Source organism: Cryptotermes secundus, unplaced genomic scaffold, assembly GCF_002891405.2.
Source record: "Cryptotermes secundus unplaced genomic scaffold, Csec_1.0 scaffold75, whole genome shotgun sequence".
NCBI classification, from domain to species: domain Eukaryota; kingdom Metazoa; phylum Arthropoda; class Insecta; order Blattodea; family Kalotermitidae; genus Cryptotermes; species Cryptotermes secundus.
In genome coordinates, this window is record NW_019737390.1 from 415,877 (window position 1) to 435,357 (window position 19,481).

Genomic DNA, 19,481 nt, shown 5'->3' on the forward strand with positions numbered 1-19,481 from the left:
ATGTGTAAGATCAAGAAAAACCGAAGTGGACGGAGAAGTTCATGGAGGTAGGCCTAGGCCCACTGGAGCTGTAGTGCCAAGGAAGAAAAAAACTTAATTAATCACTACTCCACGAAGGCGTGGCACTAGAATCAGATGAGTGGTCAGCTTCACATGCTGGCTGCTTTACCCCCGGAGAAAGGGTCCCCTATACTCCTCAGATAAGAGACTGGGTGGACAACAGAGCTGGTTTGGACGTTATGAAAAAGATCAAAATACCTTGCAACTTCCGGAAATCGAGCCTCAGCCTTCCAGCCCGTAGTCCATCGCTATATTGACTGAGCTATCCGAGCTCTTACAGAAATATTCACAATACAGTTAGATAGTGCAGCAGTTGTAATAATTTCCGATGCATAAGAACTAAACACTTCACAGTACTTGGTTGGAAAGCCGAAGGAAAGTTACCACTAGGAAGACTACCTTAGAAATATAGGATGGGGTGATATAGATTGGATTCATCTGGCTCAGGATAAGGACCAGTATAAGTCTCTTGTGAACATGGTTTGGAAACAGTATCGAAAAGAAACCGCTTTAAATAAAATTTCAAACGAAGAATAATCGAAAAGTCACGCCTGTCATATTGTCATGGGCTTAAATAAAATGATACAGCCCTTGACTAGGTCAAGGCCATGCGAGCAACTGTGCCTTCAACTGATTCAGCTTTATCACACGTATTCATTTTTATCGAAGCTGTTAAATTGAATGCTCTTTTGTGTGCAAAGCAAATCAAGCATTGTGTGACGTGCGTGATTATCTGATTGCTCTTCTGTATAAACAAACAGAGGTCACCCAGAACTGCGTGTCTGTCTACAGCGCTTAGGAGTCTAGCCATATTACAGATATACAGTGCGTTCAGTTAAGGAGGAAACTTCGCAACACCGCTGACCCGGCCCAACATTCCTCACAGATTGCTACTGTAACTGCTGATAGCAGAATGAGTCATTAGCGCTGATAAACTCACGCCGTTACAGTTACAGCAGCAATCTGTGAGGAATGTTGGGCCGGGTCAGCGGTGTTGCGAAGTTTCCTCCTTGGTTGAACGCCCTGTACTTACCAGATGACATTCCGATAATATTAAATAACGAACAGCAATTACTGATTAATAAATTCATCAAGTTTTGAAAGCAGTATCACTGCTTCTGTGATTTGGTAATCAGTCAAATACTTCGATGTTCGTAAGCAGCAAAGTTCCTAGTCAAAGACGAACTCCTAAATTTCAATTTCAACTTGATAATGTCTCTCTTCCGTGATTTTTACACATTTCAGAGAACAGTAGACCAATTCTTGAATAATCAACAGGGGAAAAATTGAAGACACTAGGAGAACCACTTCTAAGGAGAATATTACATGAAATCTCCGCGGTAGTAAGACAGAGTCTAACCTTCTGAAGTAAGGACCTAGCCGCGCTAGGCAGCAGAATAGACAGTCCTTTGACAACCCTACCTGGACGAACTCTTCCGTTAAGAAGCTATAGCAATTAGGTAGAAAGAACAGATGACTATCTTCGGCCTAAGTCTGCAGCATTACGGTGGGTGGATATCAGTCTCCCATATATTGAGCCAAAGGGTGATTTGTCGACTTAAGACAGGAGTGGCCTCGGTTTCCTCCTAGACTGCTCGTCATAGGTCAGTGGATATTACAATTACAATACAATTGACTGTAATTCAAAGAAATGCTAATAAAACCAATCATCAAATCCAGAACCCATAATTATTCGTCACGCTGTTCGCGATTACGTAACGATATTTTAGTCGGAAATACGTCGTTCACATAAATTTATTTTTCACATCATTTTCATCGTCATAATTAACATGCTTATTAATAGCGGTAAAATAGTAGTTAAATTTGATTATATATTTTTATGTGCTAATCTGACAGTCACAGGAGCCAACGACAGAGTTAGCACATTCAAACAAATAAAAAGTGGAGGAAACAAAACAGACGTAGGACAGATTACAAATATACAGGATGTTCTCTGGTATAGGAAATTTTTCGGTAAACATAAATTTATAATGAGGCTCAATATAACAAAATATCGTAACTACTTTTTAACCAAATTAACCACAAAATTAATGCTCTGGAAATTATATTGAAACACACCGACATATCCCGTTTGGTGCTGCGCCGCTGCGAACGGGGCAGTCATTATGTGAAAACGAAGTGAAAAGATATTGGTCTCTCTGGTGTTTCCGACTGGAAATCTGATACCAGCAGCTTATAGCACAGAAGTGCACGTAATGGAACAGTTTTAATCTTTTTATAAAAATGTCTCAAAACAACGCCGTTTCACGAATAACGTGAGCAGTTTTAAGGTATCCAAAACTTGATTACAACTGTATGAATTGTGTTTTTTAAAGAATCATAAAGTAAGGTACAAAAAAGTCTATGGACATGATAATTAAAATCAATTTTGTTATATATGTGTGCCGAGACAATAGCTACAGGGCCGATTACGGACAGAGCACAATGTAGATTAAAATAATTACATTGTGGATAAACATAAAATAAAGCTAAAGACAAGTGAACACTGGAGTAAAAGAGACATTAATATAGAAAAAGTAAACAAGCAAACAATCGTTCGGTGTGTGTAAACCTTAGGTCTACAACTACAGGGGCAGGGTTAAGAACGTACAGCCAAAGGAGCATCAGACATGATAACTACACCTACACGCCTGGGAACTACACACAAACACCCATGCAGTTGCGCAAATAAATCCAAACACGGAGTACTCAGACAATGTCCTTTCGATGAACTGACGAGGACCCCAAGCGAAATATTGAAAATTTAACTAAATTTAACCAGATTTATTGGTTTTAATTAAATTTATTTTAAGCTAAGAGATATCGCATTCAAATGTGATATGAGAAGTTGGACATACCTTACAGTGCAACAATTTTAGTAACCTGATGATGGCAGTGTACGGCCGAAACATGTTGTGAAAAGGAAAATGGACAATAATAAGTTGCCTTGTAGACAGAAATATAATGTATGAAATAATTGATAGTGTAATGAAATAAAAAGAAGATAAAAAGGTAAAGCTATCCCTGTAACGGGCCATGCAGTCCCATAGGGTTGTGAGACGTTGAGGGTCCCACATTACCTAGAAAATCAGCTCACAGATGGCGGTAAGTCTTACGTGCCGGCCGCCCTTTACCCCCTCAGGAAAATTCCTGGTACTCATTTCTGTCAGAGGCTGAGTCGACAACAGGGCCATAGCGCGGCTGGAAGGATTAGGTAAATTGAAAAAATCCACCTCCTCGAGACTCGAACCCGCGACCTTCCGGCTTGTAGCATATTGTCTTAACCAACTACGCTACCGCGTGCCCCAGTATAGTGAAATAGGCTATGACAAAACTCATTTCTATCCTGTCCTTGGGTGACGAACAGTATCAAGTGCTGAGAGAGTATCGTTGAATAGCACATGGAGCACCCAACAGACGAATCTTTCTACGGAAAATGCCACTGACATCACTTGCGAGTGCTTGTTCTGTTCAAATTACAAGACACCTTCCCAGCACCAGACTCCGTCAGTTCTCATGCCTTTCGTATCACTTCCAAATGCACTATTATTCATAGCTGGTATTGACGTACGATATATATAAGCATTGTGTGTGCTTTACTAGTGTCATTGCAGCAGTGTACAGAGGACGCGGCAACCTGCCAATACTATTCCCAGGTACTCTGCTATCTCATTGCATTTTTTTTTATTGCTAGTGGGGTAGGACTAAGTCCCTTAAACTGAGGCCACTTCTGGCCTATTGTAACAGCCCCAGATGATAGGTGAGGGTGATTGTGGAGCAATTGGTGGAATGAAGATTGGCAGGGGAAACGAAGTAGTCGGAGAAAACCTGCCCCAGCGCCATTTATCTCATTAAGTCATTACATACTTACATGTATGTTCACGATTATCAGGATTCGTCGAGTTTTGCTTTGGATTGTGTGGATGTGGTGACATGTAGAATATGAAAGTTCCGAAGGAACCTGATATCTTCATGATCCGAAAAGTCGGTAACTATCAGTGAGTCTACATGGCGTCAAGTACCAACAAAAAACAGTCAAGATAAGCGATAGATTTTTGTAATACAATAAAACTTGGTTATAGCAACATCGGTTTCTGCGACACCTTGTCTATTGCGTCAAATATTCAATGGTACGAACTAATTCCTCATAAAGCAACTGTTTTTATACCTTGCTTAGTACGACATGCACAAATGCATCAACCTCGTATGTAACGTCATTTTCATTCCTGAATTTCTCTGATATGGACATTGAACGTAATTTAGAAAGTGTGTATTGGGCAAGTAAGAGGAAACAGATGAAGATAACTGATTACTGTACTCGTATCTAGGTACAGTAAGGCACAACAATTGATGTAATCTACTGTAATTTGGTGAGTAGGCCTACCTTTAATATACAGTATTAGTGCGGTGTGTATTGTCAGTGAAAAGCGCTGTAATATGTCTTTGATATTACACATTTGGGCAATTCCACGTTAATGTTACGTTAGTCTGTACTTAACTATGTTTTTCATAAAAAATGCAACATTTTAACTCGGTTTTTGGTAGATTTTTACGTGACTAACATAAGGCTACTGTGGAAGTGCCCATTTCGGTTACAACGACATTCGTTTATAACGACATTATTTTTAGGACCCTTTGATGACGTTGTAACCAAGTTCTACTGTATTTAGAATAAGTATATGCAGAACGTTTGAAGACTATGCTAGACGAATTAAACTGAAATGAAACCGTGTTTGCCCTGTGCGCAATCAGAACGTAACCGTATGTGGATGAAACTTTCTCATTAGGCCTATTATAAGATTCTAGTGAATTTGTATCAAACAGGAAGTTCCGAGAACTAGTAGCCTACTTTCTTTCGATACGACACGGACCATGTAGGAAATAACGCCTCCAACAATTCTTAATTGCCGAGGCAATAGACCCTCCTGTGATATGACGCAGACCGCATAGAAAAAGACGCGTGCAACAAATTTTCTATTGTTGCGTGTATTCGTTGCCCCGGGAAAGCGTTTACAGAGCCTTGCATAGCAACACTAGGGGGGATTCGTGAATGACACCGCTGAGGTGCGCTCATGTGCCATGATGTACATTATCAAGTTTCATGAAGATTGGTTCAGACATTCAGAGGTTGTTACGAATGGCACACATGTAGTCGCATAGACAGTAATGTGATTTCATAAGCCTACATTTATTTTTTAAATAAGGAAAGTAGATCAAAGATAAGCACAACCTTTTCCAGACCCATGTTCAACTTGCACAAATATCTTACCTAGAGTTGTCGAGAAGTTGATATTATGATGAAACCTGAAGTTTTGTTAACGTAGGCCCTATACCTTGAATCCTGTGGCAAAGTCACCCTGCCGAGTCCATAACCCGCTTTAGTATATCGCAGTGTGTGCACTTCTTGCTGCTGGGAAGACTTCTACATGACGGACACTACTTCAAAACTACCTAGGACTCCGCAGTCTATTTATTTTAATACGAGTACAGCTTCCCTTTGTAAGTAATAATACACCTAAGAGATAACCAAGCTAAATCAATATCTTTATTTCATTGTTAATTCCTCAACTTCTGCACATTACATTCCTCACGAAGCGGTGTTCTTAATCGTATTAAAGGTACATACAAAATAATGTGCACAAAATAATGGAAACACTAAGAACTTGAGGAATAGAATATGTGTTGGCTACATTGAAAGAACTTAGTTGGCAACACCGAATTTTTTTAATTCGTCTGTTTACATTCTGTAGTGCACGTGTCAGTGCATTAATGATTGTGATGAGTGACGATCCGTGTGAAAGAACCGGAAAATAGGAGACTTGCCCGATTTCGAAAGAGGACAGATCGTTGTTGCGCATTTATACCCGGGGACAAGACCTATTTCATAAATACCCAAACGCAATAGACGTACTCGTTCACTTTACAGCATAGGTGGAAGGAAGCCTCGTCAGAGAAAGAACTTGGATAACGTGGTTATTTCCAACTTTACTAGAATAAAGTGTGCCAAATCACAAATTATCATTTCCCGATTAGTGAGTCAGAAAAGAGGGGCCCATTTCGCGGCCACACAGATTATTGGAGCTCACTGAAATATAGCTCAGTTTGTTGGAGTTCATGATGAAAATCGTGTAAAAGGAGAAGGTGTAAGATATCCGCAAACTAAATGAATTCATGAAGCATTCAATGTGGCAGATAACATGTAACACGCTGGAAATTCCTTGACAGGAGCTCCAATATCGTTTTCAGGTTTTTCGATCAAAAAGAAGTTATACCGAACATTGTTCTGAGCGTGCAGGGTTTCTTTAAAATAATTTGAAACCTCTATAACAATAACACCAAGGGGCACGCGGTAGCGTAGTTGGTTGAGGCACTATGCTACAAGCCGGAAGGTCACGGGTTCAAGTCCCGATGAGGTGGATTTTTCAATTCACCTAATACTTCCATCAGCACTATGGCCCTGGGATTGACTCAGCCTCTAATAAAAATGAGTATCAGGAATATTCTTGGGGGTAAAGGGAGACCGGTGCGTAAGGCTGACAACCTTGCCGCCATCTATGAGCAGATTATCTAGAAAATGTGGGAACCTCAACGTCTTACAACTTTATGGGCCTCCACGGCCTGTTACAAGGATACCTTTACTTTTATCTTTGCTTTTATAACAATAACACCAGGGAATTTATTATTATTTCATTTCTAGGTAACAATAACCCAGAAAATTAAATGCGATTCTCATAATCGACTGAAGAGTTGAACATTTTGAGATGTTTACGATTCTTAGTTATTCCAGGACAGTTTATGGATAACATTCAAATAAACAACCGCGATTTCTGTAGTTGCTTTGATGACATTAAATCCAAATATGTCATCCCCAAACACTTCGTATAAGAAATTCTACAGGAAGACTGTAGATGAACGTAAATTTAGAGACAAATGCAGAAGACGTACATGTAACTCATGATCCTTACTAACATATATAGTACATCATATCCTGGATTCCACAAATAATACCCTAAACGGGAAAGTTTAATTCATATAATTTTCCATCCTGTTACAGGTCACGTACGCATTAGCAATACAATTGCCGTGAAATGGCCGCCATAATTAACGCAGCCTACAACGTCTTTCGCCACGTGTTCTATGATCTCAGAGGTAAGGTTGTGAAAACATTCCCAGTATGCACAGGAAATATAATTCGAAGTTATTGCTGTAATTAAATATATCATCATGCAATTGGAGATGCATTTGAGTCCTTTGGGCGCACTTCATAGACCCTTCATATCCTGCAGGCCCTAACCATATGTGTTTATACCATTTGAGCTATGGCAATATCAGCAATTTCTATTAAATATTGTTTCTTGCTGGGATGCTTTATCTTTCGAGCGACGACTGGTTCTTCTTTATGTAGCGGGAAAATTTGCTGATCGACTGATCACATTTTGCATAGCAATATATCTTAAAAATCACAGGTTCCTCTTGCGTAAGGGACCACTTCAGAAACAACTATCACCATGTTCAGGGTCACTTTAGCAAAATATATATTACGCTTATAACTTCATTCGGTTTCCAAAGGTCAGCTTTTCGAAATGGGCCAAACTGAGAAGGAACTTTCCTCCATTATATTTCTTGACAGAAATAAATCCAGTTTTCGAAACGTCTCGTCGAAGACACTCAAGACGATGGGAAAGAATCCATTAATAGCGGTCATGAGCATGGCGATTTTGATGGAGACTGGAATCAGTTATGTACTTCAAAAATTTGAAGGACTGCTGGTTCCACTTTGTGTATCAGACCAGAACGTGCTGAAGGATTGCTGGTTCCAGTGTGTGTATATCAGACCAGAACGTGCTGAAGGATTGCTGGTTCCACTTTGTGTATCAGACCAGAACGTGCTGAAGGATTGCTGGTTCCACTCTGTGTATCAGACCAGAACGTGCTGAAGGATTGCTGGTTCCACTCTATTAATAAGACCAGAACATGCTGAAGGATTGTTGGTTTCACTCTGCGGATCAGACCAGAACGTACTGAAGGATTGTTGGTTCCACTCCGTGTATCAGACCAGAACGTGCTGAAGGATTGCTGGTTCCTCTCTGTGTATCAGACAAGAACGTGCTGAAGGTTTGTTGGTTCCACTCTGTGTATCAGACCAGAACGTGCTGAAGGATTACTGGTTTCACTCTGCATATCAGATCAGAATATGCTGAAGGTTTGTTGGTTCCACTCTGTGTATCAGACCAGAACGTGCTGAAGGATTACTGGTTTCACTCTGCATATCAGATCAGAATATGCTGAAGGTTTGTTGGTTCCACTCTGTGTATCAGACCAGAACGTGCTGAAGGATTGCTGGTTTCACTCTGTTAATCAGACCAGAACATGCTGAAAGTTTGTTGGTTCCACTCTGTGTATCAGACCAGAACGTGCTGAAGGATTGCTGGTTTCACTCTGTTAATCAGAACAGAACATGCTGAAGGATTGCTGGTTCTACTCTGTTAATCAGACCAGAACATGCTGAAAGTTTGTTGGTTCCACTCTGTGTATCAGACCAGAAGGTGCTGAAGGATTACTGGTTTCACTCTGCATATCAGATCAGAACATGCTGAAGGTTTGTTGGTTCCACTCTGTGTATCAGACCAGAATGTGCTGAATATATTCAGAAACCAATCAGGCACATAAAAATTACTTAATACAACATCGGGTTTTCTGTTTCAGACACGAGAAGTGACGACTGGTTCCTGATGAATTCTGTATGGGCGCCTCTATCCATTATAGCGTTCTACCTTTATTTTGTTTTGAGTCTTGGTCCGCGGCTAATGAAGAATCGTCCTTCGATGAAACTGGATAAGGTTATTAAAATATATGACATAGCGCAGGTCATTTTATGCACTTACATCACAGAAAGGGTAAGTATTAGTACTCTGTATTCATGAGTTACTTATAATAAAATCAAACAAAATCAAACTCCGTGATTTTAGTCCTAGCTGTTAGTAAATATTATGATGCCCAGGGAACCGAATTGTTTGTCCCTGAGTTTGAAAAATTCGCTTCAAGGGGCCCTTTATTGAATCAGATAAAACCATTCTATAATTCAGTTTCAATCTTTTCTTTCCCCATCTATGATATGCTTCCGAATTTATTTTCTTTCTTGAGTCGTTTCAGGCTTCCGAAAAAAATATGATTTCGGAAACAATTCTTGACATTTTTGCCTCCAACTTTATCACTGAGACACACAGGTTCATATTCTTCAGGCTCGGTACCTAGACCGGGTATCGATGGTTAGGATAACAAAATAATAAGCTAGATAAACATAGAATGAGTGGGGTTCATGTCAGACAAGAAACGTAGTAAGTAATAATGAAAGACGGAAGGACACAAATCAAGTCACAAGTTTTTTTGTAATTCACGCTGTAGCGTAGTTGGTTGAGGGTCTATGCTACAAGCCGGAAGGTCGCGGGTTCAAGTCCATATGAGGTCATTGGATTTTTTCAATTGACCTAATCCTACAAGCCGCACTATGGTCCTGGGGTCGACTAAACATCTAACAGAAATGAGTACCAGGAATCTTCCTGGGGAGTAAAACGCGGCCGGCGCGTAAGGCTGACAACCTTACCGCCATCTTTGAGCCGACTGTCTAGACAATGTGGGAACCTCAACGTATCACAATCCTATGGGCCTTCACGGACTATTACAGGGATAGCTCTACTTCTTTATTATATGTTTTCCTGTGACACGCCATTGTAGAAGCGATAAATGCAAGTAAGAAGATTTTATTGGTAAAAGCCAAAGATTTAGGGATTTAAAGGTCAGAACACGGACAGCGTTTTTAATAGTATATTGCATTTTACAGATGAAGAGACCGAGCAGCTGTTGTACGAGTATATTTTGAAAGAAGTGGCATATAAACAGCCGCTATCTTTTACGTTTATAGAAATTTGGTAAATGTTTTCCACAATACTGCAGTTTCCTCCTGTTACAGTCCTTGACAGTGGGATGGGCGCGCAGATACAGGTGGTTCTGTGAGCCGGTAGACTACTCGAACTCTCTGCAAGCTTACTTGGTAAGTCATGGCACTTCATTCACGACAAACAGCTTACCACACAGCAGTCACGCTAAGTATTATGACACTCGAATTTGTCCTTGTTTTTAACTAACAAAGCAATACGTTACGAAGGCGTATGGGGGAGTGGATTTATAGATCTACATTTTCTTGATCTCGGGTAAGGTGGAAATGATGGTCATCTTGACGCACCAGCTGCTTTACACTCGGGGAAGAGCCTCTGGTACCCATTGCCTAGGAGTTTGGGTGGACCCCAGAGGCGGTCTGGACGACGTGGAGAAGAGAAAATTCTTCACCCTACTAGGACATGTACTCCAACCTCATGGTCGTCCAGCCCGTAGCCAGTCGCTATACCGACTGCGCTATCCCGGCTCCTAATATGCAGATCACACCAAATGTATTTCTATTTAATTTAACTCACTTTGTTCTAACCTTGGTCAAATGGTATGAATACTAAAACAATGAGACTGTACAACAATGCACACAAGTAACATCTCGCGCTTCTCATGTCTGTGTTCCAGGACATGAAGACAGTATATACTTATCTTCTGGTTAAGTTGTTCGACCTTCTGGATACGGTAAGTAAGTTACATTTCTCCGAAACATACCTGATCATGTTCCAATTTAAACTTCAAAATAAGTTATTCCCACGCTTTCCACGGAAATCAAACTCTCGCCCTTTACCCTAAATGAGGCATCCTTTTACCTAGAGTAAACTAAACATTTTGGCCGCGCCATAGCTCAAGCGGTTAGTCGCTGGCTTCCCACCGCGGGGGCAAGGGTTCGATCCCGGGTCTGGTCAATTGGGATTTGTGGTGGACAAAGTGGTGCTGGGGCGGGTTTTCTCCAAGTACTTCGGTTTCCCCTGTCAATCTCCAGTCCACCAATTGCTCCACAATCACCCTCAGCTATCATCTGGGGCTGGTACAATAGGCCAGAAGTGGCCTCAGTACAAGGGACTTAGTCCCACCCCACTAGCAATAAAAAAAAAAGAACTGAACACTTAGTTGACATAATAGTCGTTTTGAAGCATGGAGTTAAATAATTTTAAGTCACACTTTCAAAGGCGCTGTAGACGACGGCAACGTCGAAATACCCTATACAGATCTGATTATCTTCAGTGCAAGCAGAAGTTTTGCAATATTAGAAGCTCTTATTGGCGTTAGTGGCGGTTTTTTTCATATAGGCCTACTTCTCCGTTCACTTCGGTTTTTCTAGACCTTACACATTCGGTAGGACTCCTTGGGTGGGTGATCAGCTCGTCGCAAGGCCTCTACCTGTACACAAACACAGAAAAACGCACACAAACATCCATGCCCTGAGTAGGATTCGAACCCACGAACCCGGCTTCCAAGCGAGCGAAGACAATGCATGCCTTAGACCGCTCGGCTACCGTGACTGGCCTTCCTTCTGGTTACTAGCCTTTCATTAGGTGACTCTTGCATTAGTTAGCCATGTTTCTGCAATTACTGCAGATTTCCGTAAGATAGAATGAGAAGAGGGGATGTAGTGTAATCACGAATGGAGATAAAATTGGAGGAGAAAAAAACAAACAAGCTCCGTGGTTTTAGTCCGAAAGCGAAATATACCGACCGAGCGACCGCCACTTGTCGGCGAAGTTAGTGCCAACTTTAACGGATAGAGGGTGTCGCGTGGTCAGGGCAACGAATCTCGGATTTCTAGACCGGAAAATGGGAGGAGATAGTTTTAATATATTACCGAGTATTCTCGGCATAATCGCCTTAAGAGACGAAATAAGGTATGTGAAAGCTGAGATAGGATACCTGGCACCCAAGCGAGGTTTGGATTGGGTCACACACAAATCTAAACCTTCTATATAATACCGTCATATTGTGTTGCATTACATTCAATTCTTCGACTTCCAAAAAACACAGTTTTATTTACATATACTATGCGCTAACAGTTCATAACACGTTTCACTCCATGTAAACAGAAAGCGGATGAATTAAAATATGATAGCCGAAAGGCTGAAATATGTAGTACACTTTTAGAGGTCAGAGTTCCTGGCTCCAGATCCAGAGGTCCCGGTTTCGATTCCCGGCGCTACCAGATTTTCTGAGAAGTAGTGGGTCTGGAACGGGGTCCAGTCAACCTCGTGAGGATAATTGATGAGCTATTTTAAGGAAATAGCGGCTCCGGTCTAGAAAATCAGGATTAACTACCGTGAGGATCCGTTGTGCTGATCACGTGACACCCTCTATATGCAAACGTTGGTACTAACTCCGTCGAAAAATGGCGGTCGCTCGGTCGGTATAGTTCATTTGCGGACTACAGGACTACTAAAAATAACAAAATTAAATTGTATCCATGACCGTGCTTCGTGTATTATAATTTCTCTTGCAGGTATTTTTCGTGCTACGAAAGAGAGATAATCAAGTGTCATTTTTGCATGTGTATCACCACGTGGGTGTCTTCCTTGGTACCTGGGTCATCATGAAATTCTTACCAGGTAAGTAAGCTTTAATTCACAGCCGCCATTTTCACGAAGCAATCAAATACTTATACACATCTGGAGAAGAAAGTAAAGCCATTGTTTTAATTTGTAACCTCAGAAATTAAAACAAAACATATTTGTTCTAAAGGACGAAACAAAAGAAAACAATCGTATAGCGCAATTTTGATAATCAGAATATAATCTTGAACAAGCTCCGCTTCAGTCGCTACTAATTTAGAAATTTTGAGGAAAATACGCAGTAATAAGCTAATTATGTGTTCTATTTCTGAACATTCCCTTATACACGTATATAATGACAAAGATTGGTTTCTCTGAATGTGTGAGTGTCCATAACAATCAATTTAAAAAAATGGGACATTTTATGACTATTCAATTTAACATTACTGTACCTAAACCACTCAATTATCATGCCTATTACCAGCAACGTAAAGTAAACTATGCATGGTGGCAACATTGGCGTTGCGAAGTTCTGAATTGTATGTTATGACAGATTTCTGAACAGAAGATACATAAATTTGATTTATACATAATTTAATATCTCTCTCCGGCTGCGTGAAAAATGTATTTGCATGAAATATCTTCGCCCTCTCGAACACTGGGATCGTGGGTTCAAATCACATTCAAAGCATAGATATCTGTACGTGCCTTTATTCTGTGTTTGTGTCGTCCTACGTAGAAAGCGGCATTGTTACGGGCTGATTCCCCTTCCAAGGAGTCCTACCGACTCTCTGGGGTTAAGAAACTGAAGTGAAACGTAGCGTTTCGCGGGTGCCCCGTGCTCCAGATGGGAGCAGCAGGAATAAGGATAGATAGATAGATAGATAGATAGATAGATAGATAGATAGGTAGGTAGGTAGGTAGATAGATAGATAGATAGATATAACGACCGCCGTTACTCGCCGTACAACGGCTTTGCTATCTGGGTAAGAAATTACCCGTAGTCTCTGTCGTAGTCAGCTCATCTCTTGCACATTTTCGCATCCCAAAGTTTTTATCACTGCTACCGTATTTTGAAGGTTGCTATAGCAATGAGCAATTCGCCAAAGAAGTTCATTACTTTTATAAAATGTTTCTATTGCATTTAAAAGTAGAAGTAAAGGTATCTCTGTAAGAGGCCGTGGAGGCCCATAAGGTTGTGAGATGTTGAAGTTCCCACATTTTCTAGACAATCGGCTCATAGATGGCAGCAAAGTTGTCAGCCCTACGCGCCGGCCGCCCTTTACCCCCAAGAATAGTCCTGGCACTCATTTCTGTTAGAGGCTAAGTCAACCCCAGCGCCATAGTGCGGCTGGAAGGATTAGGTCAATTGAAAAAATCCAATGACCTCATCAGGACTTGCACCGGCGACCTTCCTGCTTGTAGCATAGTGCCTCAACCAACTACGCTACCGCATGCCCCCTTCTATTTCATTTTTAGAAATGAAATAATAATCCCAATTTACTGCAAGAAATTTGTTCGTCCCAGAAATACGAAATATCTTCCCTTCTTCAGCATCAATTGGAAACGTGCGGCTGCAGAAGATAATATACAAAAATATCGGTAACGCATTGCTAAGCAACGGCTCGATAAAACGAGCTAAAAGCCGGAATAGTGGAGCCACAGAAGGAACTAGTAATTTTGTTAGGCAAGGGATCATGCACGTTTCCAAACGCATTCATGAAGAGCAGTACCGGAAGCTTTGGAGGCTATGATCTATATTCGGTTCTCCGGAAGCTGTGAAGGGAGGTCAGACCATACAAGAGGAAGTAGTCATGTGAGAATTGAGAATGCAGCCGGAGATGTTATTCCATATGTGTAAATGTAAATCAACATCTATAAATCCATTCAGCCAATCTACAAGCCGTCATTTTCGTCACGCGTACCCCTTCCATGTGACAATACAAAATACATACCCCTTCTATACTTTATTTATTGAAATATGGTCACTCTAGTTTACTACCTAGTGAATACCACGGTGTTTGCAAATGACGTGACCAAGTGCTGCCACATATAAATAAATTTTTCGAATGAATTTGATTCGGTACATTTTGGAAATAAGCTCCACAAATGTTTAATCTTTTCCTTGTTTCACAATTTTGACTCCTGTATGAAATGTAAAGTCAAGAATCTCTTGAATTCTAGGAGGACACGGGACATTTCTTGGAACTGTCAACTCCATCGTACATGTTGTTATGTATACCTACTACTTCGTAACAAACACTTGGCCAGAATACAAGAAGAACATCTGGTGGAAGAAATATGTGACTCAGCTGCAAATGGTAAGTCAGTCTCCTCATATTCTACATGCCGCGTTCTTAGTCTGCTGAAAGAAATTTCAGCGAATACACTCACTTTCGACTTTTTTTATTCACTTAGTGGGGGTGGAGTCCAATTGGGTCACCTCGGCACGGCGGCCACTGATTGGCCTATTGTAGCTTGCCCCGGGTGATTATGATGATGGAGAACCAAATGCTCCCACCCCACGAAATTTTGATCGATTATTTACTACAAATATGAAAGGGAGAAAAGGATATATTTCAGAAAAGGAAACCAAAGAGTGATTCAGAAACGATCCTACTTCATTCAGAACCATAGAGGCAGCGTTGCTTTGGAGGAAGACAGAATGGGAGCAGGGTAACGTCGGAACAAGCTACTAGGGTTCATAGAGCCAGAACCGGAAGGCAGCTGGAGTAGTGCAATCCACACGCACGGGGCACGAAGTGACGACCATCAGCATTAAGGCTGAACTGTCTCAAGAGAGGTTATTGGCAAGAATCGGATATGGAAACTTCACAGCTGTCGCAATCGGCAAAGCACTGCTGTTATGGAGCAGACTGGGTCGAGGTTGTGAATTGTAAGCATAGACTGACGAACCGTGAAGGCGACTGTAAAAGGGCAGCACTTGAAACACGTCCTTGTGACATACATTGCTGATAAGACAGTTCCAAGATAAACACACACCCATTCTTGTCGGTTCATGAATAATTATTGTCTAAAAATTACTTATCTACTTAAAGGTTGTACAAATAGCTTAAGTTGAGAGTCCTGATATATGTATGTGGACTTATTTTTATATTTCCTTATGTGTGACCACTGTGTTTCTGTGTGAAGACTTCAGTTGTACTGTACTCGTTTTTATATTTATAAGAGTTTGACATATTCCACTTCCCACAGCCATTGAACTAACTTCGGACCCGAGGAATGCAACGTAATGCAGATATAAAAGAACACGGAAATAAAAACCTACGCGAAATTTCGAAGGAGAGAAATGTAACCGACCTATAAAATTGCACCGGTGGAGGGTACAATAGGGTACCATATCGCCACGTGTTGTCATTTGTCCCAAGTCTAAGAAGACAGCGACAAGGTGATGATCTATGAAAGAAGAAATGTGTGTATTGTGATCCAGGGCGGAAAGGTGGTTAAGAAGGGGCCTGTAGCGTTATGACCCACACTCAGCATTCAAAAGAAGATTTCTGCTCTACAAAATTCAGACATCTGGACGGTTTGAAAACAACTATATGACTACTAAGCCCACGATATGTAGCGAGACAGCGATCCCTACGTACCTCGAAATAAGAATTATCATAGTTTCTCTCCAGACAGTTGCGAAAGTGTTCTGTGATCATAAACGAGTGCGATGGACAGTGGAATATTCTTGTCTCTGTGAGGAAGGTTATGAGCACGGGAGGGACCTTGGGACGTTTTACAACAGGGATCTATGGCCTCGAGAACTCCGTCCATACGAAACAGCTCTGAGAGCCGAGAGGCGGGATATAGCGGGGTTGCTCCCCAGATGTCTCTAAGAAGTTTGTATGCAGGCTTATGTCTCTAATAACTGAAGGCATGCGAAAAGTAAGATACAAGTTTATTGACATGTCCATCTCGGATATAATTTTATTGTCACGTTTTAGGGACTAGACACGCGCGAGCTTTGGATTGATAACTGCATTTATTCAACGATTATAACTCTAATTACACATAATTATAAAGCTTTCACTAATCTACACACTATACTAATCACTATAGCAGACGCTATATCTTCTCTGTCTCCATTAGTTTTTGCTTGGTAACGGCGTCTAACAATGCAACTCTACTCCCGAATGGTAGCGTCCAGTTCCGACCTCCGACTTCAGGATCATGATTGACTGACTGACTGACTGACTGACTGGCAAATTGCTGTTAGTCATCGCCAGCACAATGATCCTTGATTCCCGAGTTCCATGGGACTCATGATTATATTTTATTTTCTGATGGCTCTGAGAGCCTTCAGATCGCCTATGTCCGTCAATTTGACTGGTGTCTTCGTTATATAAACTCGGCCCGGACGCATAGAAAACATTGCGTCCATGAACTCATTTGTTGTTGAATGACCTGTTAAGAGAGATTTTGCCCAGCGATTGCCTCATTATTGAAACAGGATCGTGTTTACGTCGCAATGGAAATATTAACCTGCCGTTGCCTACCAATGGATTCCTTTTTGGGTCCTCTATTTCGGATTTCAGCCATCGTGTCGCAGCAGTAACGCTAACAGATATGTCAAGCATAGGCGTACGATTTCATTTACGCGATATGCGACACAGTTTGAGATCGGATATCTGAATGTGTAAACTGCGAGTAAACTGCGAACAAGGTCTCCCCAATACGCACGCTTCTCCTTGAAAGAAGTAGAGACAGCACCGAGAAAGCGAAAATAGGAAAAAAGCCTGTTGGTGAGATAAGAGTGTAAATAACCGAAATTGACAGTAATATCAACGAAACAAATAACCTTCGGAAGGAAAAATTGCTGTGATAAGCACAAACAGGCATGTGCAGACTTCGTGTATGTTGGGCCGCGCCATAGCTCAATCGGTTAGTCGCTGGCTTCCCACCGCCGCGGCCCGGGTTCGATCCCAGGTCTCGTCAAGTGGGATTTGTAGTCGACAAAGTGGGGGCAGGGTTTCTCCGAGTACATCGGTTTCCCCTGACAATCTTCATTCCACCATTGCTCCACAATCACCCTAACCTATCATCTGGGGCTGGTACAATAGACCAGAAGTGGCCGCAGAACAAGGCACTTAGTCCCACCCCACTAGCAATAAAAAAAAGGGTATTTTGGTTGTGGGGAAGATGTAAAGGGGGTCAGCTAGGAAAATGAAAGAGACTAGCATAGAACGCAGGGTGACACATGAAAATGGTAGTAGGCTAAACCCGGGAAAGAGCAAGCTAGGGAGCATCCTTGGCATCCTCCAGCCAGGATTTGGCCAGTATGTTCCGACGGGAGTTCATTGTAACCTTGAAGACGACTAAGGCACAACAAGACTCTGTTCCTTACAGGAGATCGTGCGTGTAAAGGAATTTGTTTTTCAGGCCTTCTTACTTAAGATAAGCATGGAAACAATTGGACTCAATAAAGCACACGAAACTGTGAGGTTATGAGCCCAAGGGCAACCCAAATGCAAAAATTACTCTTCATTCTGAGAAAGATTACCCTGGTATACTGGACATCATTCGTTTCTAAAAAAAAATAACATATTTCATTATCTTTGAACAGAAAATTGTATGGGGAAAAATATGTTTGCTATAACTTGAACACCTTTCTTTTTCCTCAGACAAGGATGTCGAATTATTTAGTCACAATATAATGCTTAGAAGCATTTGGCACATATGTCCAATGAAAAAATATCTAGAGGCTTCGAAAGCTCAAGGACCAATGAGAATTGTCTTCCTTTAACAGTGCGGAAATTTCTTCTCCATTTATGAGTCACTGATTTGTTTATTTATTTACCTTGTTTTATTTTATGGACTTATATATCACAATTTTCTTGTTAATAATTAAATTTATTTGAAATACTATTGTAATTACGGTACATAGTGTCGGAGACTGAATATCTTTTAGCACTCCTTTTAAACAGAAAGGATTTGTGTTCATGTACAGGGACACGTCAGACAGGGATATGATCACAGCAAGCTTCACTCCCAAAATTCACTGTTTACATTATCATTTCTGTCATTTGAACCTTGTTGCAGGCCCAGTTCCTGTTAGTGGCACTGCACGCCGCTCCAGTGCTGTTCATTAAGAACTGCGACTACCCGAGAGCCATCGCAGGATTTATGGCGTTTCAGTACTCCTTCATGTTCCTTCTCTTCTGGGACTTCTACAAGAAGGCGTACAGGAAAAAGACCGAGTAACCTGCACTGCACAGCCAATCGCGCCATTGCCGTCTTCGCTGTCAGGATTGAGCGACCCCCACATCGAGATGAAATTGAAGCAATTTGTGGAAATATCACAAGAGAATTGAAGAAATGTGATAATTTCACGGATTATGTAATTATCTTATGTCAAATGCTGAGTTGTTTAGAGCCGCACTAAGATTGTAGCCAGTGAATCGTACAGTGAACTAGAGCTGTCATTTAGATCTACAGGCCAAATTTGTAAACTGAAAAAATTAAAGTAACTTAAGTTATTTTCTTTATAAATTTTAAACCAGTACATATTTCTAATACCAATTTTTTTTAATATTTCATAAGTCCTGGCCTTGTACATGTTGGTTATTTTAATTTTAGAATGTACTGTTCAAATATAGTTTGTAGTTTTGTCTATAACTTCTCGAATCTGATCGAGAAGTAAATGCATATGTAGGTTGGCCACATTTTGTAATTAACTGTATTAAAACTGATAAAACAAAGTTTCTTATCTTTTAGGTGCCTTTTTTCATACTAAAATTCAGTATTACACTTTAAGTGAAGATTGTTCAATCTGAGAAGTTCAGACTCTGCCATTTTCAAGGTGCGGTGAGTGGAGATAAAGTGACTTATAAAGACATGACATTCGTACAGAACTTATTTAAATTGGCGAACTGATTCATAAGTTATAAGTTAGCTGTAGATTGCCGTACTACTACAATAAGTATTTTTATTGCTAGTGGGGTGGGA

General features: G+C 40.9%; 1 protein-coding gene across 1 annotated transcript; it reads left to right on the plus strand.

Moving 5' to 3' along the window:
* The first annotated feature begins 3,632 nt into the window (after positions 1-3,632).
* LOC111870254 (elongation of very long chain fatty acids protein 7-like) lies at positions 3,633-19,249 on the plus strand. The gene is made up of 8 exons (XM_023862371.2): positions 3,633-3,716; positions 7,115-7,209; positions 8,767-8,957; positions 10,031-10,111; positions 10,633-10,689; positions 12,476-12,581; positions 14,709-14,845; positions 18,576-19,249. Exons 2-8 carry the CDS (start codon positions 7,149-7,151, stop codon positions 18,735-18,737), a joined length of 795 nt encoding a protein of 264 aa, XP_023718139.1. The 5' UTR covers positions 3,633-3,716; positions 7,115-7,148; the 3' UTR covers positions 18,738-19,249.
* The last annotated feature ends 232 nt before the right edge of the window (positions 19,250-19,481 follow it).

Excerpts from the sequence above, each read along its gene's own strand:
- LOC111870254 (XM_023862371.2), top strand. The coding sequence starts at position 7,149 with ATGGCCGCCATAATTAACGCAGCCTACAACGTCTTTCGCCACGTGTTC. Across the intron at positions 7,210-8,766 it reads CGTGTTCTATGATCTCAGAG|ACACGAGAAGTGACGACTGG; the intron begins GTAAGGTTGTGA and ends TTTCTGTTTCAG. Across the intron at positions 10,112-10,632 it reads ACTCTCTGCAAGCTTACTTG|GACATGAAGACAGTATATAC; the intron begins GTAAGTCATGGC and ends TCTGTGTTCCAG.